Source organism: Delphinapterus leucas, chromosome 9 (genome assembly GCF_059928025.1).
Source record: "Delphinapterus leucas isolate spDelLeu-1000000601 "Yukka" chromosome 9, BTC_Dleu_Yukka2, whole genome shotgun sequence".
NCBI classification, from domain to species: Eukaryota; Metazoa; Chordata; class Mammalia; order Artiodactyla; family Monodontidae; genus Delphinapterus; species Delphinapterus leucas.
The window spans coordinates 33,370,963-33,398,242 of NC_143137.1; the positions used below are offsets into that span (position 1 = coordinate 33,370,963).

At 37.5% G+C, this 27,280-nt stretch overlaps 1 protein-coding gene across 2 annotated transcripts in view; it reads right to left on the bottom strand.

Annotated features, from left to right (window-relative positions):
• Window positions 1-443: 443 nt before the first annotated feature.
• The window catches only part of TES (testin LIM domain protein), a 49,169-nt gene continuing 22,332 nt past the window's right edge, over window positions 444-27,280 (bottom strand). Inside the window, exons 2-9 of one of the 2 annotated variants that reach the window (XM_022582751.2) lie at window positions 23,381-23,466; window positions 12,033-12,285; window positions 10,528-10,863; window positions 9,351-9,566; window positions 8,775-8,933; window positions 3,089-3,257; window positions 1,664-1,714; window positions 444-648 (exon numbers count right to left, since the gene is read on the bottom strand). In XM_022582751.2, coding sequence (XP_022438459.1) covers window positions 1,713-1,714; window positions 3,089-3,257; window positions 8,775-8,933; window positions 9,351-9,566; window positions 10,528-10,863; window positions 12,033-12,285; window positions 23,381-23,466 — 1,221 coding nt within the window. In that variant the 3' untranslated portion in view covers window positions 444-648; window positions 1,664-1,712. Of the gene's footprint in view, window positions 649-1,663; window positions 1,715-1,999; window positions 3,258-8,774; window positions 8,934-9,350; window positions 9,567-10,527; window positions 10,864-12,032; window positions 12,286-23,380; window positions 23,467-27,280 lie in introns of those variants that run through there. The other variant, XM_022582743.2, reaches the window with a different exon arrangement.

Sequence of the window (27,280 nt, forward strand, 5' to 3'; positions counted from 1 at the left end):
ATTTATTACTTCAATATACTTTAGCAACTGATGTGTCAAAATCTTCTTTTGAACTTCCTGGGTCTCAGGAAAGAAATATCTCCCTTCTCTTTCCTCATCCAACATTGTTATTCTCAAGTACCCACGGCTGAACAGGGGAATAAGAGAATCAGAAGTCATCATTATACCTCAAGATGTTGGCTTCTGCAGAAGGGAAAAAGGCATTTCTTTTCTTACTGTCTGTGGTGCCTTTATCGTGGTTCATATTCTGGTATTCTTTTCCTCCCTGTCTAGTCCCTTTCAGGGTAAGGGTCTCTCAACTGCTAACTACATAGACATGTTAGTCAAATGCCCGCTATATTGAGTACAAAAAATGGATAAGCTATATGTATCTGAAAAATAGAACGTAAATGAGATTTGGATGATAGAAATTTCTATTTATTGACTCCATAAGAAATAAGTAGATCAAAAGTTTATTCTTCATAATCTATTTTTGAAGAAAAAAATGCACACATTCAGATAGAAATATTTATTACTTTCCTATCTTTTCCCCATTGCAAAGGAAGGATTTAACTCTGGCGCCAGTACCAAGTAAGCCATTATGTAGAATTGAGGTCAATGCAGAATATAAAATGATGGTGGAAAGTGAGGCGGTGAATATCCTAAGGGCTAGAGGAAAAATAAAAATTATAGAATCTAGTAACCATCTTACACTCTTGTTAAGTGCTTATAGGACAAAGTATTTGAAAGACCTCTTTAAAAAAAAATCTGATTAACAATTAAAAATGGTGCACATTCTCTTGCATTACATTTCATTACAGTTCATTCTGTTGTATTAGAAAGCCAAACTAAAACTTAGTCAGGGTAATGAGTCAAAACAAGTGGTTCTGTATTTCTCAGGCAAAGTAGTTTATTCTTTTAGGAAATGCCTAATATACACGCAATCAGTGTCTCAGGCAGTAAGTGATGGATTTAGCCAAATTTCTTGAGCCTCTACATCTCCAAAACAGCCTGATTCAATCTCAGCCGCAGGAGACTGCAGGCTGCGCAGGCAGACATGTGGAGTAGGCCTGTTAGCATGCAAAGAAATTTTTTCAATTTATTCCCACTTAGCCATGTGTGGGAAAATTAACTTGTTCAACTTCGTGGAAAAGATGGAAATATATCTGTTGCCATTTGAGATAAGGGTAAAAGAGAGAAAGCATAAAGTGGTATTTATAGACAATGATGGATATCTGTGATATCAGCATTTAAAATTGTGTGCAGGATTAGAGTACTTCTTAGATAAGGTGATGTGTTCAAGACACTCTTTTCATGCCTGGGGAAGGCACAGTGCAGAGGGAATAAGTGCAGATATCTGTATGTTAGTGAGTGCGGGGTAGGGTGGGCCAGGGGAGCTGGCTGTGGAATTTAGGAGAAGCGCTATTAGCCAAACAGACATGAGCTGAAAAAAATCAAAATCAAATTATTCTGGGTATGTGTCAGAGAAAAGTGCTACTCCTGCTATGACAAATGCTTCAGACTAAGAAGAAAAGAAATCTCATGACCTGCTAATATTAGGAAGAATGAAGTTAAAACTATTCCACATTTGCTTCCCTTTTCACAATAGGCTGCCATGAAAAAATTCTTAGAAAACCAAACAGAGTTGCAATTTGAGTATAAGAGTAATACTTGTTAGACTTACCTCAAGAAAATACAGCTTTCCCAAACTTCAATTAAAATGACATTTTCTTTCCTGAAAGAAAAAACTCATGCATGACTTGAAAACCAACAATTTAAATGCTTTCATTTATTATAAAGTTTCATAAAATTTATCCCTTCACCATAATGAAAAGCCTAGTTTCTGTCCTGCTTTGTCAGAAGTAGCCTTTATGTGTGTGTGTGGGCGGGGTGGGGTGGGGTGGGGGGGGTTATTTTTTTATGCTTGGAAACACCGCCCCCTGCTGTAATAAATGCTTAATTGCAGAAGGATTTTTTTGCTCTGAAATGAAAATGATGCGAAGAATAAAGATACAAGTACTAAAGTGAAAGAGACTTTATTTTGAATAATAATATACATATCATTCATTCCATTTAATTTTCATAGTGCATAGCTATGTATGGAAGTAGATAAGGCAGAATCAACATTAGAAATGTCTAAGGATGGAAGTATACAGGCAAAGAAGGCATTTGATATATACCCATGAAAAGGCATCATAGGACAGTATCCATTAGAAAAGAAAGAAAACCATGCAAAAAGTCTATCCAAACCACAGCAGGCAAGTGCAAACAATACAAGTTATAGTTTCTTGGATACAAAAAGTATGCATGTTCTTTGGATTGAAAGCATAATATAAAGGAGTGGCTTGGCTTTTACGTCCAAGCCAAAAATCATCTATAGAATTAAAAAGTGTGGATGCCACATGTGACAATAGAATATTCAAGGCCACAGATGGAGGTCATCAGCTTACAAAGAGAATACTGAGAGGCAGAGCAAATAAAAAAAATAGAGATATGCGATAAAGCCACCTCTGCCTAAGTTAGGAAATAGCAAATGCATAGGCATTAAAATGATAACGGCTCTTCATACTATGCTGCATTTCTATTTTCTCTGTCAAAAGAATTCATTGTGTATCGCTACAAAATTCAGTGAATATGATGAGGCAATAAACGTAGAACCTTGGCATTAGGGCAAGTTTAATTTCCTTTTCATTTTATACAAGAAGTGAAAAAGAATATAGAACATGAAATGCTCATCTTTCCATTCAAATACTAACTTTTAAATGTTTCATATATACTGTGTTTGGCACAAAGGGGGCAGGAATATGAAGAATGATTAAACCCAAGCTTCCAACTCAAAAGATTTTATATCTGGAAAGCCAAGAAAAGGTAAAACTCTTTACCATTTTTAAAATCAAATGCTTAAAGCAGGTTTTAAAAATTGATATGAAAAATTTGATAAGGAAAAACATCAAAGAAAGATACTGAACAAAATCTCCTGGTTTCCTTTATAGTTTCTTTTTTTCCTTTTGTTTTTCTAAATTGCATTTTACAGTAGAAATGCAGAACACTCTGGTTAGCTATGGCTCAATATTGCTTGGTACCCCCTCTTAAGACATCATCTTCTTACACTCCACTGAACAGAAAACCATCCCTTCTACTGGCATGAACTTCTGCCCAATGAGACACTTGCTGCAGCAGGAGCACAGAAAGCACTCTGTGGACGCGTGCCAGCTGAAGTTGTTATAGGTCACCCGCTGCACTTCGGGATCAATGGCATTGTGGCATCCTTGACATACCTGTTAAGTCAATTATACAAAGAAGAGAAGAAGGTGAGAGATCGAACTGTGATGGTAACATTTTCATGTTAGAACAAACTCAGCGCATTGCTTCAGATGGCAGATTAAACTGAGAATGACAACCTCAGAGATATACAACTGAGAATGACCTTCTTCTCGTTAACCTCCATAGCCAACAATTGTTAATGGGGGTCTATATGTGGAACACTGTGAGAAATAACAGTTGAAGTCCAAACAGGACTCAGTGCTTGTAAGATATCCCCACGGCAAAAAGTCTTGACGGCAAGTTCCAAAGCAGTGTGTTTGGTTCTAGTGTATTCTATTAGATTGTACATTAGCAATTATAAAAAAAAGTTTTATGATTTTTCCTATACTACCAAATGCTGACAAGGATGTGGAACAATAAGAACTCTCATTCATTGCCGGTGGAAATGCAAAATGGTTCAGCTAATTTGGACGACAGTTCAGCAGTTTCTTAAAATTAAACTTACTCTTATCATACAATCCAACAATCATGCTCCTTGGTATTTACCCAAATGAGTTGAAAACTTATGTCCACACGAAAACCTGCACATGGATGCTTTATTTGTAATTGCCACAACTTGGAAGATGTCCATCAGTGGATAAATGGATAAATAAACTATGGTACATTCATACGATTCAGAGCTAAAAAGAAATGAACTGTCAAGCCTTGGAGGAACCTTAAATGCACATTACTAAGTTAAAGAAGCCAGTCTGGGAAGGCTACATACTGTATGTTTCCAACTATATGACACTCTAGCAAAGGCAAAACTATGGAGAAAATAAAAAGATCAGTGGTTGCCAGGGGTAGGGAGTAGGGGACAGGGAGGTAGGAGAGATGAACAGGCAGAGCACAGAGGGCTTATAGGCCAGTGAAAATATTCTGTATGATACTGCAATGATGGATATATGTCATTTGTCCATTCTATACATTTGTCCAAACCCATGGAATACACATCAACAGTGAACCCTAAGGTAAACTGTGGACTTTGGGTGATTATGATTTATGTCCACGTAGATTCACCCTTGTTAAAAAACGTACCACTCTGGTGAGTGATGTGGATAATGCTCAAGGCGATGCATGTGAGGGGAGTAGGGGGGATATGGGAAATCTCTGTATCTCCTTAACAATTTTGTTGTAAACCTAAAACTGCTCTAAAAAATAGGCTTAAAAAAAAGAGATTTTTCCTCACTCACTAAAGCTCTGAAGTGGTAATTTTACCAGTCTTACCTATGACACATAAGATTATTAACACCACTAATTTCTAGACAGTAGTAAATGAAAATCATGTTCAAAGTAATTAAGGACTCAGTCAAAAAATACTGACAGTGTTTGAGAATAATTAGTTTGCACTAAAAATATAACTTGTAGTTAACTGGCTTCTGTCATGTCATAATTTATGTATAATCTAATATCATGGAACATTAACACTTACATTCCATATACCATTCAGTGTACATGTATGTTATGTACAAATAAACATATGACATACACACATCCACACCCACAAACACACATAATTTTCTTCTTTAGTTGGACATGTATAGAAAGAAAATGAATGAATAACTGGCAATATTACAGCAGAAAACAAAACTACCCAGTTGAGAGCTCCAGAACACTAGATAGTTCATATGCCTTCTTGTTTATATATATTATAAATAAATGTGTCTAAAGTTTTTGTTTTAAATATTTTATAACAAATGAAGAAACCAACAAGATTGTCCAGCATTACAGCCTAAGCCTTCTTACTTGAAAAGACCTGAAAGTGTGGCTGCCACTCAGTGGGTGAACTGGCTTAGGATGTGAAGTGAGGCCTTGTTATAAATATTCACTTCAGACCTGCAATATACTTTCCATATTTTTTAGAACTACAAGGCTTCTAATTACAGAGACTGTAGCTCCTTAATTCACAGGTTATGTCAACCCAATCTTCCCTGAGAAGCAAGGGAGATACTCTCTTTGCATGATTGATCCACTATTCCTGAATACAACAAAAATGAGTGTTTTGATTACAAACATACTCCTAATTTGTAGCTGCACCATGTAAGCAATTGCTTTTGTGTATATTCATTTTTTATAGCTTTGTAATTCATTTAGAATGTTGCCCTTTGTTGTTTTCTATATTTCATATTATTTTTTCAATATTTTAAAACTTGTTTGTGTACAATAGAAGCATTTCACACTCAAGTTTTTATTCCCTTGATTTTAGACCATGATCTACCTTCTTTATCTCAGCCCTCTCATGTTTGTAGATCTTTTTATAATTTTTCAAAACTCACATTTTCATTTGCAATTAAAAAAAGTGATAACTACTGTTCAACTGCACGTAAAATTAAGGAAATTGTTTTGGTAAAAAAAAAATAATTAGCACGCTGAATGGTATAGGAATTTAGGGTTTGTGAGCTTCATGAAATTTAGTTTTATTAATAATTTGATTGCCATTCATCCCAAAGTCTGATATGATCCCAGGTAAAAACTATCAATCCCTCATTCTTCATAGATCTGAAAGCTGCCCAGGTCCCAACCAAAGGTCTGGAGACTCCAGGACCAGTCAGGGAGATGATGTACTTCGCCACTTTCTGCTTGGCATTAGATATTTCCTGGATTCTTTTTTTTTTTTTTTTTTTTTTTTTTTTTTGCGGTACGTGGGCCTCTTACTGTTGTGCCCTCTCCCGTTGCGGAGCACAGGCTCCGGACGCGCAGGCTCAGCGGCCATGGCTCACGGGCCCAGCTGCTCTGCGGCATGTGGGATCTTCCCGGACCAGGGCACGAACCCGTGTCCCCTGCATCGGCAGGCGGACTCTCAACCACTGCGCCACCAGGGAAGCCCTTTCCTGGATTCTTAATTAAACCGCTAATAATTCAATAAGTTCTTATTTCCTTCAATCCCTCCTACTTTTTATTTATTTGTATACACAATATAAAATTGATAATGACATTTGTTGTAATGTGCTCTCTATCAGGAGGATCCTGTGAAATCTCAGAGATGTGAATTCTGGGGGTGGCCATTTGAGACTAGAATTCCAGAGACCATGAAGAGACAAACTAAGTTATTTCTCATTTTCCTCCTTCCAGGTTAATTTTTTCCTCAGAAAAGCCCTGTTTTGAATTGGGTTCTTGGCTTCAGGTCTAAAAATAATTTGTATTCTCACTCCTTTTTTTTTTTTTCTTTTTAAGATTAAAAGATCTAAGCAGATCAATTCCCTGAACTAGATAATCTTCCCATTTTTATATCATTTAGCATGTTGCATGGGTACCTCTCTTTGCTATCAGCTAAGGTTTATTCAGGTGATGGATAGATATGTTCATTTTAATATTAAGCAAATGGCAATAGTGTATCTTACTGAGAAAGTAAACCTTCTAAAAGAAATCATGCCATATTATAAAGCTAAATAATTTAGAGATTCTCTCATTCTCTTTTTAATCATATCTGTGGTTATTCCTCTCCAATGATTATTGCAATGCAATGGAAAGAAGCTTGTAACAATAAAGGAGCTTCATTTGTTTACAGCTTTATTCTATAAATATCTGAGTACCTACTGTGTTGTTCTAGTGTTGGAAATAGAACAGAAAAAAAGCAGACAAAATCCCTGGTTTCAAGGTTTCTAGTCCTTGAAACCAAGGTAACATACCCCTGTAATGTGTAAAATGCACATTATGATAATCTTCTTCTGTAGAGAAATTGTTGCAACAACATTTAGAGAAGCGTTTTTTTTTTAGCTAAATGACGTATCAGGCCATATGATGATTCAACACCTTATCCCCAGGTATAAGGAAGGTCCATGTTGACCCCCAAAGCAAATGAGAAATGTTAAAACACAAGTCAGTCACTCAAACATTTCCTAAGTACAAACATTGAGGGTATGAAAATAAAGAGGCAAGCTCTATCTTCCAGCTGTTTACAGTCTGGTGGAAGAGACAGATGAATGATATTAACAATTACACACACGTGGGCAAGCGCACACAGAGCCCTGTGGTAAGAGAGGCATCCAGCCTAGCCAGAGAGAAAGGGGTGGAGCTTGGGGTAGGGAATCAGGAAAGGTGTTCTGAAAAAAAGTTAAGCCTAAACTTAGTCTGGAGGAATGTGCAGGCACAGTCAAGTAAAACAGGGAGGGAATTCCCTGGCGGTCTAGTGATTAGGACCCAGCGCTTTCACTGCCGCCGGGGGTCTGGGTTTGATTCCTGTTGGGGAACTAAGATCTGACAAGCTGTGTGGCGTGGCCAAAAATATATATATAAATAAATAAGTTAAAAAACCAACAGGGACTAGGAGGACATATCAGACAAAGGAATTAGTGTGAGCAGAAGACAAAGCACAGTGTATAAACTATGAAATGCAGGTAACTTGGGAAATGTATGATTTGGGTTAGGTGACTGGTAGAAATGGCTGGACAGGTAAGAAGGGGCTGGATCTATTAAGCAAAGGCTTAATGATCAGATTTTCATTTTAGAAAGATTATCTTCCATCTTTATGGAAGGTGGCTTTGAACAAGAAGAATGGAAGTGGGGAGGCCAAATTTGAGGTCACTACAATAATCCAAACAACAAACAAATAAAGATCTGAAGTAGAGTAGTTGTAACTGTGAGAATCTGAGATATATCGATGAGGCAGAGTTGAGAGAAGATGACAGCTGATAGATTATATCTGGGGGCAGTGGGTAAAGGTTGAAAACTGGCACTGACACCAAAACTTCTTACCGTATTTTCATTGTATCATACTCCGAGAACTATACATAATAAATACGTCATTTTATTCCTTAGCTAGAAGTCTCCTCTACTTGATAGCTCAGGGAGATCTTTAACTAGTACTTATTTATCTGCATATAAAGTAAACATCTATCCTTTTAATACCCCCTGGGTTATAAGCTTTACCACATATGGTCAACTCTTTCTTTATCTAGTCTTTATTTAATTTATCTATCTCTGGGCAATCATTCAACAGAAGCTCTGTGTAAGCAGGGTGTATGTGTATATACATATATATATATGTACTTCCACATTAAATATTTGAATGTTTGGCTCATGCAAATAAATATGCAAGTCAAATTTTGTTATATATATAAATTCAATGAGAGTTTAAGAAATAGGCACTGTACAATCTACAGGTAGCAAAAACAAAGCCACAGTGGGTGATCTGGTAACAAGAACAGAAACATAAACATTAAAATAGAGCTAAAGCAATATGAAAAGCCCCTAAACACCTTAATTTAAGTGAAATCTGATCTGTATGATGAGAATCAATCAATCTCACTCCCATTAAGGAACTTTTTTTTGGTGGGGATTTGATTATCAAGTAGCAGTTTATAAACTGCACAGGTAGAATCTTGAGGTGGTTCATCCTAGTCAGTGCATGTATTGTTTTGAATTACCTGGATTTTAACACCCTATGGTAGGAATCACATGTTTCCTACTTAAGAGTAGTGCTTTCTGTTTCTCCTTTGTAGGAGGCTTAAATAAGGCAGGTCAAGGCTACCACATCCCAAGATGTCTCTTACCACAGCGTGGTTCTTCACATAGCAGGGCTTGCACACGGGCTTGTCATTGACCATCACGTATATTTCCCCAGCTAGGATGTTGTCACAGTCAAAGCAGCAGAAGTGTTTCAGATGCCAGTTCTGGTTTTCTGCCTGGGTATACTCATTGCTGAATATTAGCTGGGAAGAGGATAAAAATAAGATCAATCATGTTTTTTTCCTTTTTACAACAAATAACCAAGCTAGGTTCTTTAGACCAATAAGGGATTTAGATGCACAAGGAGTATCAGTCAACTTTTTGGGGTGTGAAGTCTGAAAACAACTGAAAGCTTGAACTTGGGTGATTATTTAGTTTAGTTCAAATCAATCTTTTACATTTCTGGACAGTATTTCATTAGGTAACTCAGTTAACATGGACACTCAGAATGACTGAAATTAAAAGTTTTTTTCATTCAACTTCTTTGGATATAAATAAAGCAACTAATGCTTGGTTAATTCATCTTACCTTCTCGCTAAGGGTGGCCTGGTTACCATGGTGGAGAAACCATAGATGGGTGCAAAAAGGAGCCTGAATTTAGGTGGCCCCAGAGAACATACCTCATCACAGCCAGCACACCGGGGTTTCTCACTGTCACAGTAATGTCTGCCACAGTACAGCTTGCCATTCTTCCAGAAATAAATCATGTCAACCAGGAGTTCATGGCACGTACTGCAGACGAAACAAGCTGGGTGCCACAGTTTATCGTAGCCGGCCCTTTCAGCATAGATGGCTGGGTCTCCTTCCTTCATACTCAGTTTGCAGCAGTAGCAGGACTGAAAGCAAAACCAGCCAAAACAATCTAGTCATCCTAAGACTGGCATTTCTCATCAACCGTTTTAGTAGGAATTCAGATAAACCACTTTCAAGAAAAATAATTTCTACTGAAATCAGTAATTTGTCCATGTAGGCAATATGGTGTTAGTATTTGTGAAAAGGAATCTCTAGGCTTTCTCCAGGTTCTCCAAACCTAATTCTTGCACCCTATGTGTAACAGAGCACTGTTTTCTGAATTAAAGCTGCTTATGGAAAAAGGCTAATAGTAATTTTCACTTCAATTTTAGTAGTTCTCTCAAAAATGAATACTTTAGAAATTATTGTACTTTTTTTTCCTTTTTTTTAATACAGGACTAAGCCTTGTTGGTTGATGTGCTAACGGGATCTGTGAGAAACACATTACAGTAAGTTTAGTTCTTATTTTTTGTTCATCTGTGTCACAATTTGCTTCTACTTTCAAGGCATTAAAAAAAAGACTTCAATATCCCTCTCTAGAGAGACTTTTTAAAAGTATGATTGACCATATATCCACATAAATTTAAGTTTGAACTTTAGGCATGTTCTCACAAGCAAAACTGAATTAACCTAAGCATGTATTATTCTTATTTATGGGAAGAGATAACATCAAAATTATGTTTAGAAACAGACTCTAGATTGTATGTTGTATTCCAGCACGACACCAATGCTAACTGCTATGTATACATAAAACTCACAATTATCTTCGGCAACAGATAATCAGAAAACCTGGCTTTAGACCAAGGCTTCAAACGTGGTAGATAATTCTCTAAAATAAGCCTAAACTGAATTATAATTCAATTTATTTCCCTCACCTACTCCCTTTTGGAAACAGAGTAACTGTATTCCTCCCCGTCGACCCCGACCCCCACCAGCCATTCAAAGAAATGGAATGAACCTGTAAAATATACCAATTGGCCCAACATCGTGACTGTTATCACTTACATACTGAGTTCTTTTGTGTTCGGCTGATTTGTCTTCCATGGCCCCTACCGCTGTTGTGGTGCTTCTATCTCCTCCAGGAATGTATGTTTTATTGGGCCCTTGAGCGTCCATGTCACGGGGTAGTTTGACATCTCCTACTCCCAGAGCCTCGCTCTTATATTTCTTCACAAACTGCTCCATCTCCTTCACCTCTTTGGGAGACAACTCATGGCACTTTGAAGGGTCCTGGTCATGAGCAGGGAGTTGCTTTGCCAACTGCTTCTTCCGGTACTGCGCCCCCTCTGAGCCTGCCACTGGCTGCTTCTCTTTGGGCAGCATCTGCATGTACTGCCTGGCCTAGACCACAAGGAGACCGGTGTTAACTGGGAGATGCCTTGGCCATCATATAAATGATATTTTACAACACTCATTAGAATCAAAATACTGAAGAAAGAAGTCAGTTTTATCCATTACTAACAATTGATCTTCATAATATTAATATCTTGAGATGTTAACATGTTAAAAATGGTACAATAAATAGACTGAGGTCAGTAAAAATGAACACATTTTTCTTCATGAAATTAAAGCTTTTCTTTTTTCCAGTTTCTTTTAATGTTTACATGTGCTAAAATCACTTTGCTGTACACCTGAAACTAACACAACATAGTAAATCAACTATACTCCAATAAAAATTATAAAAAACAAACCAAAAGGGCTTCCCTGGTGGCGCAGTGGTTGAGAGTCCGCCTGCCAATGCAGGGCACTCGGGTTCGTGCCCCAGTCCAGGAAGATCCCACATGCCGCGGAGCGGCTGGGCCCGTGAGCCATGGCCGCTGAGCCTGCGCATCCAGAGCCTGTGCTCCGCAATGGGAGAGGCCACAACAGTGAGAGGCCCGCGTACCACAAAAAAAAAAACCAAAAAAACACAACTGTATAGTTGCAAGAGAATACAATTTTTTAGGCAGCATGTTTAGAATGGTCTAAGGATCATCAGTCTTTTCATCACTATAAGAAAATGATATCACAGGATTCACTCTTATGATTTAACTAACCTTCTTAAAAGATTTCCAAATGTCTCCTCTAGTTGTTGTATTAGTGGAAGTAGCTTGACACAAAATTGCATTTTTTTGCCTTACATAGTAAAAGAAATATAGTGTTGAACATCTTTTGAATTATAAAAAATGAAAGAAAATTCTATTCTTTAGATATTCTTAACTATCTTAAGAGAAATCTTCTCAAGAGTAACACAGAAGTTACTAGATTTTACAAAACCTCTGTTTTTCATTTAATTATTAAAAATGTCAGACCATTTCTTTGAAAAAGTTAACACAGATTATCTAGGTAGTCAAAAATTCTATGAGGTATCTAATCTTACTTTCAAAAGACCAATAGGAGTTGTAAGTCAAAGTAATGGGGACCCCAGAAAAATTATAGACCTGAGGTCGATTAGGGTCACTAAAGGAATTGCCCTAAATAAGTAGCCCATGAACTTTAATACCAGGACTTCCCACCCCCTTATTACTTACCAATGCCTGATTCTGGACAGGAGGAGCCCATTCATAGGTAACTGTGTTGATGGAGACATTCTTCTTGGCAGCAACTGGATTGGTCAGTATCATAACATTGCGTTTATACATGGGAATTCCATCTGATTTTAGCTTTGCAATCAGGGTAGTATACTTGGTGTCTTCAAAAAGTTTCCCCACTTTTCGATCCTCTTCATTGCTCAAGAGGACATCATGCTCTTCTTGGCCACACTTGCAGTTACGACATATTTTTCTATAATTTTGGAGATAAGTAGGCAATGATTAATTAGATCTAATCAGTCATACATATATAGTTCAAAATATACTTTTACAAATATTCCACATAATGGTATGCAAAGTCAAGTCTTGGGGGGGGGTGAGGAGATTACAAGTAGCCATCCATAAATTTAAACAAGGAAACATATAAATGCATCTTCGCTTTATAAGACTTTGAAAAAAGTTAGGTTTTGATTAAAAAGTGCATGCTCAAGGGGGCATGTCTGAGGATAACCCCATCTGGTATTCCTCATTCTCTCAACCAGATATATAAATAAAACAAAATCACCAAAAAACTATCACAGTAAGCAGTTTCATATTTTACTGCACGATAACAGCCATTGCCCATGGGTTTTTGTTTTTGTTTTTGTCCCTAAGTGAGAGAGAAGGAGGTTGATATATCCTTTTCTGATCAAGGACGGTAATCCAAGATTTAGGTTTAGCTTTTATCATTTCCTTTCTGTCCCCTTTCCAATTTCCTTTCCTCTCTTTTCTCATATTCTATTTCCTTTCTCCTTTCTCTTTCCTTCCCTTTCCTTCCCCCTTCTTTTATTTCTTCAAACACGTAGTGATCACCTATCATGTGCTCCCTTATGTATAAGAAGACAGATAAAGTCTCTGGCCTTCTTATAGTTGAAGGACACCGACTCCCTTCCCCAGACTGGTCTGGCATGTAATCTTTCATTCATGCAATGTATATGAGCGTCCATGTGCCAAGCAATGAACTTGATAGTAGGACATAATAGTGAAAAAATTAGGCCCAGTCTCTGACATTCTAGAACTTATCACCTGGTGGGGAGACAGATATTAAACAAATACACACACATACAAACACACACACACACACACACACACCCCTATAATTGCATTTGTGATAAGAAAAGTACAGGATACTTTGAGAGGGTATAATTTTTTAATTTTTTTAATTTTAATTTTTATTTATTTTTTTGTGGTACGCGGGCCTCTCACTGTTGTGGCCTCTCCCGTTGAGGAGCACAGGCTCCAGACGCGCAGGCTCAGCGGCCATGGCTCACGGGCCCAGCCGCTCCGCGGCATGTGGGATCTTCCCATGCAGGGCATGAGCCCGTGTGCCCTGCATCGGCAGGCGTACTCAACCACTGAGCCACCAGAGAAGCCCGAGAGGGTATAATTTTGACTTAGAACTGTTGAGGAGAGGACTCCATAAGAACATTACTCCATAAGAAAGTGACATTTAGGTTGATATCTGAAGGATGTGTAAAACAGGTGTGAATTGTGTATGTGTGTGTATTTGAGAAGAGGTAATGAAAGGAGAAGAAAAGCCTCCAGACATTCTGGGTGGAAAGAGTATTTGTGGTGGTCCTGAATTAGGAAAGAGATTGTGCCCTTAGGTCCCATGATCAGATAAGTCTGGTATGACTACAGTGAGGTAAGTAAATGGGGTGGTGACAAGGTTGGAGAGGTAGGCAAGCCTGAGATCATGCAGGGGCTTGTAGGGCACATTAAGAAATTTGGCTTTCATTATAAGAGCAATCAGGAGGCACAGAAGGCTTTTAAGTAATGGAATAACATGATTAGATCATTTTCAAAAATTGTAATACTTGTCACATGGAGAATGAATTAGGCGTAGACATAACTGAAAGTAGGGAGACCAGTTAACATGTCAATGGTGCATCCAATTTGCAATGGCAAGGTTCTAAATAACAGAGATTCTACTGCTACTTCGCAAGTGGAATTTACAACTTGGCTGGTTATTGTTTTGGCCTGGGTAAGATGTGTAATAGCTTGGACTAGATTATTTGATATTGGAGATAAAAAGAAAAGAACAAATTTAAGATATCCTTGAATGTGAAACTGACTAAACTTTGTGCATATAGTGATGGTGAAGGGAAGGTCCAGTCTGTTAAAAAATGAACCCAGGTTTCCAGGATGAGTAAGTTGGTGAAAGGAATGTAATTTCTTAGATCGTAAAAGCAAAAGAACAGATCTGAGGTATGGGGCAAAAGGTTGGTGAAAAGTTATCCAAAACTGAAATAATAAGTTTGAAATGCCTATGAGACAGGGTAAAGATATCAAGTAGATTATAGGATATATAGATCTAGTGTTAAAAACTGTAGCCTGATAGAAAATATAAGTTCGGAAGTCAGGGAATTAATTGAACAGGTCACTTTCACTTCCTGGGCGAAGAGCAGAGGAAGAAGATGAGGACTCAGGAAGGAGTCTGGTAAAGGAGCAGAAGCTGGAAAAGGTGACAGAGGAAAACAGAGGAGTAGAGAGACTTTGTGGGGTTAAAAACATATACTGGTACTAAAATACAGGGCAATGATAGCATATAAGTTAGAGGGAGGAATCTGAGTTTTAAGAAAACAATCTAATATCCTTATATTGTTCAGGAAGATACTGAAGATATAGATTAACATTAGAGGTTAAACATGTATGTTAAAATATCTAGATAACTAAAGAAAGAAATGTAATTTCTAAACTAAAAGAAAAAGGAATGAAAGTATAAAGATGTAATTAGTGAAATAAGAGAGGAGAAAAAAATAAACGGAGGCAATTAGGACATGCAGAAAGCAAAAATTAGATGGTTGATATAACCCAAGCATATCAACAGTCACAATAAATGGACCCATTTCTCCAGCTGAAAGATGAAGGCTTTCAGAAGGATAATACAACAAAATTAAACAATATGCTGTCTGTAAGAAATGCTTAAAGTTTAAACACACAGAAAGGATGAAAGTGTAAAGATGCAAAAAGATTAACCAGGTAAATGCCAACAAAATGTAAGTTAGATACCTATATGAATATCATACAATTAATGCTTTTTCCTTTAATGACTAATAGAGTCACTTCATTGTAACAAACATTTAAAAACACTTCTATGATATAACAATTCTGAACTTAATACAACCTAATAACCTAACTTCAACATATATAAGCAAAAGTAACAGAACTATAAGAAATACATAACAAACCCATCATTATGGTGAGACTAAAAAAATTAGAAATGAATATTTGAATAACACAATTATCAAGCTTGATCTAACAGACACATAAAAATATCATCCAGTGATTGGAGAACATACATTCTTTTTATAAGTATTTGAAACACTTTGAAAATCTAAAAGTCTACTATGCCATAGAGCAAGGCTCAAGAAATGCCCAAGGACACATCATCAACCACATTATCTGAACAGAATGCAATTATGTTAGAAATCATCAGCAAAAATGTAACTACAAAGTACTTTTTTAAAAAAGCCTCTTAAAAAATTCAATGTTGAAAGAAAAAATCACAATAGAAATTAAAACCAAAATCATTTTAGGGAAAAAGAAAGCAAAAACATTACTTCCTGAAACTTGTAGAACACAACTAAAGGGATGCTGAGGAGGAAATTTATAGTTAAGGTATGCTCAAATTAGAAGAATAAAAATTAATAAGCTAAGTGTTTAATTCAGGAAGTTAGGAAAAATTCAGACTAAACCTGAAGTAAAAAAAGAAGGAAAATAAAGATAACAGCGGAAACTGATAAGGTAAATGTTTGCTTCGCGTCAGATATAGGAAAAGGATTCAATACATTTCAACATTTCTTCTGATTACATTTTAAAGTAATTTTAGCTGTAGAAGGGAATTAGGATTTTAGAAAGGGTTTCTGGAAAAAAAACCCACAAGACTCAGCATCCATCACACTTAGTGCATTCATTTTAGGATCTGAAGCAAGAAAGCAACCTTGCCACCGTGACTTCATTCATTTTGTCCTGTGGGTACTAACCAGAGCAGTAAGAAAGTTCAAAGAAATACAAGTCATAAGGATTCATCAGAAAGGAAGAAACTAAACTGTTGTTAACCACACATGCTATGACTGATCATATAAAAATGTATCACCATCATTAAGAGTTTAATAAGTCTTATGGATTTAAAATTAATATAAATCATTGGATTTCTCTACATCAGAAAATTAGCAAAAAACAAAACAACTAAAAAACTCATTGCCAAATAACAAATTATTAAATAATTATTGATTTTTGTGTCCTGTTTTCTTAAGGTGAGGTATGCAAACTGAAAACATTAGATCTGATTTATACAGTCCCAGAAAGAGAGAGAAAGAAAGAGACAGAGTGTCAGAGATATGAAGGCGGAGAGGCTAAATACTTCCCTTGTGCACACATTGGTCAGAATTCTTTATTTGGTAAGAATTCGCTGAAGATTTTGCATATTCCAGTTCAGCTATAAAAGACTCTTACATCTGGTTATCTCATACTTCCATCTAGTGGAAAGGAGCATACTATTCTACTACAGTACGTTCTTCATTCTTGTTCTTCGGTTAACAAAAACAATATAATTATTCATAAAACTATCACATTGCTTTTGGATCAAGTTTTAAATCACACCTTCCTGAGGGTAGAGAGGTGGGTTGGGAATTTAGTTCTTAATATAGATAAATAGATCCTTATATGGCTGTGAACCATGGCATGCATCCTAATATTAACAAAGTGGTTCACTAAAGAAGGAAGTAATAATTTTACAAGGATGTGATGAATACTGGAGTTCCTTTGGAAATGTTTATTATCCAGTTCTACACCAGTACAACATGTATGCTATGAAATGAGGGGAGTTAAGATTCTAGAATCTGAAAGACAAATAGTAAAAGAGTAAGTGAAATAAAGCCTGCGGGCTTTCTAAAGCATGAACTATACTATGACAAGCTGTAGCATGGTTAAATAAACTATATTTACTGTGAAAATGTTATATAAAAGAGGTATATGAACCAGCGATAAAATAACCATCTCTATATTTTTTCCTATTTTTCATCTTGGCTATTCTTGGAATATTTACATTCTGAGAAAATCTATATTCCCTGTCCACCCCTTCACCCACCTGAAATACCTTTATTAAAGCAAGAAAAATCAGGTTAAAACACTACACCAATAGCAGCAGTGATGAGGGAAAAAGAAGTAGCTAAAGAAGTCAGACTATGCCTGATTATCAGTTTTCTAAGTGGGGAAAACCTATGGTTGACTCATGATAGTTTTGAAAATCCCAATATATTATTAGCCTCATCTGCATCCTTACCCCAGCATGGTAACCTGCAGTAACAGAGCACTTGGCAGGAATGTGACTCAAGAAGGGTAGGATGGTTCTTTTAGTCAGAGTTGTCATCACTGAAGGAGCTGGAATGACCACATCTCTTCCAGACTCCTAATACCAGAGCTCCATTTCTACAATAAAAAGGGACAGCTACAAACCACTAGGCAAGAAATAAACCCATAAAATCTGGGCCAGGTGCCAAGGGCTATCCATGTGGAAATGTGTGCCATCTACTACTTATCTAGGTTTAAAAAAATGTTTTAAATCCTTTTCTTGGGATTTTAGTCTATAGTGTTTTATATTTGAATCTCCCATATTTAAATTAAAATTATTTTATTTTTAGAAATATCATTTAAGAACTTTCAAAGTCATCTGGAAACTAGCCAATAAATTTATTAAAAGGAGAATTTTGTTAAGGAATTAGGGAAGAAAGAGATACCATTATCTTTGTATCTAAGAGAAGGCGTGAGGATGAAAAACAAGGAACTTTAAAAAATTGGTTTTATGCCAACTGGAAACAAAGCAAAAACAGGGCTTAGGTGAGCTCAGTATCCATGTGCTAGGGGCTATGTTTGTAAGGTTTGTACAGTATCTTTCCTCAGATGATTCACACATAACTTCTGATGATATATGTAGACTTAAATAGTTTATTTTTATTAAATTGATTTGAGCTATTCCAATTCAATAGCAGTTTGGGGGAGTATATAACTCAGTTCCCATACTTAGCACAGTTGTCTTATCTCTAAATCTTCTAAACTGCCCTAAAGCAATTCTCCCCAAGCTCTCCATGGGATGTTAATTAAAGTTGTGTGAAGGGAAAAAAGGGTGGGGGGGATTCTGAGTTAAGTTAGTTTAAAACAGTCTTTTTTATGACTTTCTAAAAAAGATGTGAGGGTAGACTGGTAGACAGGGAAGCTCTAAGATGTGGGAGGAGGAGGGTTATTTGTACTAAAAAGTTTTTGTACAAAAATGTTTAATGCTGTTAACACATACACATGCAAAGATTAATATGCATGACAAATCAGAACTGTATTCTCAAAATTTTACATTACAACTTCAGAGTTCTTGAGTTAAGTCCATGAGAGAGAGTACCAAAATTTACCAAAAGCATTGCCTCAGAAAAGTAGATAGATTTACAGTTTCAGGCTGAAAGCAGTCAAGAAACTATCCCTCATCCCCCTCAATAGAGAAATTATTTTTGTAGTACTATTTGTAAAAATTATTATTTTTCCAAGGCAAGTAGTAGCAACTGGAGTGCTCTGACATGCTGCCAGCAGTCACAGTGATTTATAGGAATGGTCATGGCACTGCTATAAACCAATAATTTAAAAGAGTTGGAACCTGCCCTTTTACAACAGGGATATACATATATGGACTTAAGCGTGGGCCTCTGTTATAGAATTCAGCACAAGCATTAATCCATTTATGGTGGGGAATTTTCAGTTTTCAGCCAGCTCTAACCCAATCAGAAATTCTCCGGACAGATGTATGCTATATTCAAGTAACACTTTTCTTGTAGAACGTAACTCTTTTATTGGAAGGATTTATCAAGGATAAGACAAACAAATAATTATATTACTTATATGATAAAGAACCTGTGGTTCCAATGATATGAAATAATTGGCTATAAACTCTTTGATATCTTAGGTTTCTGTCTTGCATTTCATAAATATTTGTTATCTCTAAATATTACTTAAAAGTGTGCCCAGAAGACAGTAGCTCTTATGTGATAAGTATCAGGTCTCCTCAGCCTTTTATTTTTCTCTGGTCTTGTAATTACTGGTGCACTGAAAAAAAAAGGAGAGCTCACAGTTAAAATATTATTGTCCACCAAAATGTCTATGCCGCAGAAGTGCCACATGTAGGGTGGATAGTCTGGTGCAGTCCACAGTTCACTGGGCAGGAGAGTGTAAAGATGGTTCTGAGTTTCTGTTCTATCCTGTAGAAAGGTGGTGATAAGGAAGGTTTTGGCAAGTTTTGGGTCCAAATTCCAGCTCTGCCATCGATAAGCCTTGCTTAGTAAGTTATTTAACTTTCTTAGTCTTTGACTTCTTGTATATAAAACAGGAATACTACCAGTTATCTCAAAAGGTATTATGAGGATTAGGTACAATCAGGTAAATAAAGCGAAAAGCAGAATTTTAAGTCGTCCCATGACCTTCACCCCTGGTGTTATTCCTATTATTATGTTACTTTATATGGAAAAGGGGAGATTATCCAGGTGTGCCTAATCTAATCACAAGCGCCCTTAAAAAATATTGTTTTCTCTGGCTGGGAGCATGAGAGGAATTCAGAGAGATCAAAGGTGCAGAAAGGATTCTAAGCAATGTTGTTGGCTTAGAAGATGGAGGTTGCCAAGTGCTAAGGAATGTGAGTGGCTTCTAGAAGCTGAGAGCAGCCACTGGATGACAGCCAGCAAGGAAACAGGGACCTCAGGCCTACAACCACAAGGAAATGAATTCTACCAACCTAAGGAATGAGCCTGGAGGCAGATTCTGACCCCAGAGTTTCCAGATTAGAGCTCAACATACCCAACGCTCTGATTTCAGCCTTTTGGGACCCTAAGCAGAGACTCCAGCTAAGCTGCCTAGACTTCTGATCTGAAGCATAAATGGATATTGAGTTAATTAACAGGTGTTATTTTAGCCTGCTAAATTTGTAGCAATTTGTTATGCAGCAACAGAAAACTATTACAAGTGTTTATTGGTGTGTGACACAGAAGATGTTCATGTATTATATTTCTTATTAATAACTAATAGGCTCAAACAAGTCATTTTTAACTCCCTTGGGTTTTAGTTCTTTGATCTGTAAAATGAGGTTTGGCTAGCTAAGTTACGAGTCCCACTCTAAACTTCCATACATCTAACAGTTCATTTTCAGCTTTTTACAACTTTCGAGACACACCTTGAATAGACAGTCATGCCTGTTGGATCTCTTCCACTCACTCTCTAGATCCATTCTGCACAGTACCCTGTGTTGTGCCCTAGGAGGCTGACCCCTAAGGACTGAAGCAGTGTGTTACCTTGTCCCCAGCAATGGAAAGCACCAGCAGGAAGTCCAAGTGATGAAGAAAATGAGGTCTGAGTATTTATTTCCTGGCTTCCTACAAGTGTACAAGGTGCTAAGGGGGGAAATGATTTACTTTACTTGGGAGTGTGCGGAAGCAGGGACAGAGGGTGCTATGGACTGAACTGTGTCCCTCCCCAAATTCCTATGTTGAAGCTGTAACCCTCAATGTGACTGTATTGGGAGACAGAGCTTTTAGGAAGTAAAGTTAAATGAGATCATAAGGGTGGGGTCCTAATCTGATACAACTGGTGGCCATATAACAAGAGGAAGAGAGAGATCTTTCTCTCCCTCTATGTACACACACAGAGAAAAGGATATGTGAGGACACAGTCACAAGGTGGTCATCTACAAACCAGGAAGTGGTTCTGGTGAGGATGCTTTGATCAACCATGCTGATGCTTTGATATTGGACTTCTAGCCTCCAGAACTGTAAGACAATGAACTTCTGCTGTTTAAGCCACCAGTCTATGGTATTTTGCTATAGAAGCCTGAGCTGACTGATACAGGGAGCAAAGAACTTCTCAGAGATAGTGCTTGGGCTAAGACTTGAAGAGAACAGGAAGGACTTTTTGTTTCCAGGTGGTGAGATGTAGGGTCTTTCCAGGCAAAGGGAACATGAGACAAGGCACAGAAATTTCAGGAAACAGCATGTGTCTAAGTAGTTGAAGCACAGGTGCCTGAAATGGGAGGGGAGGCTGGAACAGTAGCAGAGGCCAGATATTGAGGTTTAACATCAAAGGCCAAAGACTTTGCTTAAAGGATCAACTCCAGTGGGAAAACACTGAAGGTTCTTAAGCTATTGGGAAGTACATAATAGTATCCATTTTCAAAAGACCATTCTTGTGGCTGCATAGAAGGCCAGACTAATAGCAGTGAAGAATAATTAGGCTCTGATTTTCACAATGTGCTCCATGAGGCCCTAAGGGTCTCAGAAGTCCAGGGTCACCGTGAAGATGGAGGAGGAAGCTAAGTGGACAGGATCCTGAGACCCCATGTCCACTTCAGTCCCAGCCCTGAAGTTCTGTGGCCCTGGACCAGACCTGGAATCTTTGTTACACTCAGGACAACCAGCCTTAGAAAGTCTGTAAAAGGTCTTCAAAGACTGTACTGAAAATGGCTCATCTGGAGGTAAAGGCACTTACCCTCAAGCCTTCCAGTTGTGGTGAAAAGGTCAAGGAATTATCAAAAATTCTGAGAAATGTGTCTGGAATGCCAGGAATAAGACAGCACTACTAAGTAACACCATTTGGACAGACTCTATAAACCCAAGTTAGATTAGAGGCCATGACAAAGCCCTAGTCTTTTATGGCTCTTAGCAGATTCTCAGACAATACCCAGGTAAGGAGATGAGATTGTGTGGAAAAATTAAAATAAATAAGTGATTTTCATGTCATAGATAACTGTTCTTATCTGACATTTTTATCTGAAAATATCAGATGATAGTTATCTACAATACAGAAATAACACAGAGCAAATAAGAACTACTACAAACTAACCTGCTTTAGAGAAAAGACGCCATCACTTAGGAATGAGCTTTAAAAATCTCATCAGCAGTTTTTGGCAAATGTATAGTCAAACTAAAAAGAGTATATTTTAAGACTGTGAAGCAAGCACTGTGCCCAGCAGAGGGCAGTGCAGCTCTCCACAAAACTCACTGAGTACAAATGAGAGCCGTGCTCACATTAGGAGCTGAAATATTCTAATCCATGAAAACTATTTTGTGTCTAGTGACTTTACCTTTCTAAAACGTGACAGACATATTGACAAACTACTATGTCCCTTGAAGAGGCAGCACAAGGGAGAGCTATTAAAGTCCTGTAAATTTGAAATTCCCTGGAACATATTAGCTCCTTCCAGATAAAGAACTGTATCATCATTTGGGGAGGGCTAAGGTTTCCTTTGCCTTCACTATTTAAAACAACTGTCTTTGTTTCCTAAAACTTACTAAATAAATGAGCTTTTAAAAGAGCCTAATATCCCAAATTTTATTTTACATTCTCCTGTAACTTGCACTGTATACAACCTCAATAGCTGAGGACATTTTTTATTCTAGAGCATTTCCTATGGAAATACGCAGTACAGAAGTGGCTCTCAAGTAAGATTCATTCCAACAGGCAGCTTCCATCCTAATAATGTATGGTTGATCGTTTTAATATTTTTCTTCTAGCAATATTGTGCTAATTCTAACTTTGAACAGACCTATAAACTGCCATTACGGTCTTGACAGCCGCTGATGAACATTTATGTTCTTCAAAAGAACAGGTTTAAAATACCAATTTTAGGTTTATATGAGGTTTGATAATATTTTTTTTAAAACATGCAAATAAGAGCTATACAAAATACACATTTTTGATCCACTAACATTCATCCTCCACATATAGGCACTTGATTCAAACAAAAACAATGGCGATGAATTATTATTTTTTTAAACTCAAGTGTTTCAAAGTTTTTCAGTAGTAAATTTACAGCTGAAAATTTTGGAAAGACCTAGATTCAAGTCAATTTCCTGAGAACTAGGACATGACTGCTTAATTCATCATATTTATTGTTTATCGCAAATGTACAGATGAGATGTGCAGTTATACGTTTTTAACAAAAGAATAACTAATAAATAGTCCTTCAAGATTACCACAAAATAGTCCTTCAAGATTACCACAAACTTATTTGCCACTCAGCAAAGAGACGTATTCAGTATTTCAGTCTCATAGGGAAACTGAAGAACAGCAAATAAATCAAACAATTCTAAATATAGTTACTATGGCCCAATTAGCTCGAATAATGATGGGAAGTCAGAATAGCTTTACTTCTTAGAACAGAATATAAACAGATCCACAACTTAGCAACCATGCTGGGTAGCCTGTAAGCGATCTCTGCTGTCTGAGGAAGCAGTGACAAAAAGCAGGAATTACTATTGTGGTTGTGGTTTTCAAAACATTACCTCCAGAAGTGCAGTTCGAACCCCTCACATTTTCCTTTGCATTTTAAACAGGGGGCTCCAAATCCTTGCTCATGTCCTAAGCCCATCTGTTAAAGAGAAAACAATGTGAACCTGTTATTACATTTTTTTTAAAAAATCTTTAAAAAATTCAATAAATTATACTTTTAATTCCATTTACCACTCCTAAATCTTTTATGAGTGTCACATTGTTTAGTCAGTGATGACACCCAGGTACACTAAATGGCGATTCCAAGTACACACACAACATACTTTGTATTCTTATTGCTTTTTTTCATGAATAGAAAAGCATTAGAATACAACTACATAGAAGACTACAAATATTGCAAGTGACAAAAAGTCATGAATTCATCTCTTTGGCCACTTCATGCCCTGTATACAATAGATACAGGGAGCAGTCAGAGGAGCCAGAGCTCGGAAAGCAAGCCTAGACCCAAATGACATATTTTTTGGCAAACATGGAATATGCAAATGATTTAGGGAAATACAATTTAATATTATTTTATTTTTTGATAAATATAATAATAATAGCAACAACAAACATATTGAATGTTTGTTGAAGTACTTATCTCACTGAAATCTTACAGAACCTCATAAAATGCTTATAAAGTAGGCAATATTGTTCTCCATCTTAGAGATGACAACTGAAATTCAGAGAGGCTGTAGAGCTTGCTTAAGATCAAAATGTTAATAAATGGTAGAGAAGAGATCTGACTCCAGGTCTACCTGATTCCAAGGTCTGTGCTCTTATGCCTGAGGTAGGGGTGGAGGGGTTGTACTACTGTCCTCATTATAGCAGACTATTTCCCTTTCCCGTATTGAACAATAACCCTCTGGAACTCCTGACACATGACTTAATAAGCAGAAGAGGGGGGTGCAGATGAGGGAAGGACACAAGAAGGCAGTGGAACCTCTTTTACCCAACTATTGATACTAGAGTAAAAAAGATTGACTGGCTTTGCTTCAGCACATTGGCAAATCACCAGTGCCTCCTTGATTATTCTGTAGCTTAAATATCACATCAGTGACTGCTGACAAATTTGTTACTGCCTAGTGTCTGGAGTAAGAGTTCAAGCCAGATGAGAGATTTTTTTCAGTGGCTCCCTGCTGTAGCTTGACCAAGTTGTGTTTCTCCTGTGCAATCAAAACCACATTGTAACTTGTTCCTTGAAAGATCAGCTTGACCATGCCCTGAAGTTTAAATGAAGCCCTTCCATTTTTCCCTGAAGAAAATGACCACATCCTCTTACGATAACTAAGGGCATATTCAAAACCAGCTGGTCCACCCAGCTGCTTAGGAGAACCTACAATATTTTAAAGGTATACCCTCTCAAGAATACTTTCTAAAGGGGATAAAAATCTGTCCAGCATTAACTAAACTTTGTCACCTTTGCCATGTCTCCATTACCAATTTTCAAAGATTTAAAATTCTCTGAATTGTATACTTTAAAACTAGACACTTTTTTTTTTAAAGAATCAAATTATTTCCTTGTCACTGATCATTATAGTTCACAGTACGGAAGTAAAGTGGGTTACGCAAAAGACAGAGAGAATCTAGCTATTTTAGTTTTCCGGTCTTTTGCAAGGAACATAATTAAAGAGTTTTCTCCATTACGATATCCACAGTAAAATGAACAGCAAATCTAAAAAGAGGTCTATTCTTTTTCAAGCCCTTTCTAGTTTTCCATTACAGGAGAGGTTAACAATCCTGAATCCTCCTGGTATATGGATTTGCCTCATACTGTGTTTCATGCATCTCCTGCTAAACTCTGATCCCAAATGAAAATTAAGATTAGATTATTAAGGCTTAATCACATAGCTTAGCTTAAATCAGCTTCAAACTCTCTTGTATATAATTCACAGTAAGAAATACATTTTATCCCATGAAAGAAAACATGCAGACATACACAAACTTATATGTAAGTGTGTATAAAATCCTGAAACAAAGATTTACTGGCTTATATAATAATGGAGAACTAAGTATGCTTCTGCCTCTAAGTTTAATGGCCACCTAAACAAATTCTTGCCTGCCTTCCAATCTAAATCATCTGGTCTGAGCAACACTGGCCTTAATAAAATACCAGAAACATACTGGACCAATACCATCTCATTCTGTATTTCTGAATGAAACTCGGAAGCTCAGCTAATATAACTAGAACCTCAATTAGTCACCAGAGATTTTACACTAAGGCCTCAGTGTAGCTCATTGCTGATTTACAAAGTCGGCCTTGGAAAGGGGCAAGTTGTTTCTTTCCTACCTGCTTTTCAATCTTCTTAAAATGGTTATCAGTTTATTTATTAGAATTATTAGAACTGGTGGTGTCTCATGAACATCTACTCTTTTAAAGTGCCCCACATATTCTTAGTGCAGGACAGGCCTAGGCGTCCCCCTGGTGTAAGAGATCAGGAAACTAAAATTCAGAGGAGAGTTGATTTGCTCCTGGTCGTACAGCTAGTCGACAGCAAGCTAACCTAAAACCCAGTCTGACTTGTGCTGCACTGTGCTAGTGCTGCTGGGGCAGACTCTATAGGGTGTCCAGTGAGACCCCTTCCATTTTCTAAAAAGATTCCCTGCCTCATTTCTGCTTCAAGGAAAAGAACTACAGGCCCCAAGCCTCCTGCAACACGTCTCAGTGGAGATGAGTTTGAGGCCTCTATAAAGAGAAGCCTTGAATCAGGCAGGGAGGTTGGGAAAGCTCTTTTGAACAAGTGATAGCTGAACTGAGCTGGAAAGGATGAGCAACATCTAACTCAGTAAAGAGGAGGAGGAAGTACGTTCAAGGCAGAGGGGACACCATATTTGAAGCCTGTGACAGAAGAGGGATGGTTAGAGCTGAGGACATCTTAGAGTACTTGAGAGGTGATACAACCAGCCTTGCAGCAGGCCAGGTGGGGTTCTCTCTCTTTTTTTCCTTTTCCTGAGGAAGAAATAAATCTCCTGAACAATTTGGTACGGTGTCTTAGGCCACCAGATTTAACAGAGAAGACATTCCCAGAGAAAGGATGATACTCTAAGGAGGAAGCTTTAGAGAAAAGCCATGCAGGCAATGGGGGTGGGGTGGAGAATGGGGGGAGGGGGGCAAGAGTCCCTCTTAAATTCTGCTGGCCAAACCTCAGGGTTAGGGAGACCCACGGAAATAAAGTACGTTATGCAAAAGACAAAAGAATCTAGCTATTTTAGTTTTCAGGAGACCCGACTCTGAGAAAAGTAGTAATTTGAGAAAAGGGCTCTGCAGTCTGCCCTGGAAAGCTCAGAAAGCACTGCTCCAATGTTCTTCCACCCCTGCCGGCCGGCCTCCCTGGAAGGTCACCTTAATCTCCATACAGGCTGTTTCCTGCAATTTGGGTTTGTGACCACCTTAAGAACATGTCCCTTCCCACCTTCCCAAACACACACACTTTCCTCTTCCCCCAGGGCCCAGACATAAGGAGTGAGGGGACTCTCAAAAATCACAAAGAGACAACAAGTAAATGAAAGAGAGTGGAATGAGGTCATGGCAATATGATACACTCTCTCCTGCTATAACCCAAAGGAAGCAGTTCTAATTAAAAAACAACACTCAAACCAAAAAAGCACCTAGTTTTCGAAACCACTGTTAGCAGCTAAAGTGATTAGAGAGTTTCAGACTGGCAATGAATTTACTCTCTTTAAGGGAAGTTCATTAAATTTCCCCTGTAAATGAAGCTATAAAAAGTCAACCTCCTTGACACCCAGCACTGAAGATCTCTAACTTATGCCACTTACTGGGTGGATACGTCTTCCATAATCTTACCCTTTTTATCAACCTCAGTTAGGATACAAAAGCACAAAGCCACTCAGACAACAAAGATCTGTGGGTCACACTCCAGCACTTTCCCTGTTTCGTCGATGTGCCTAGTTCC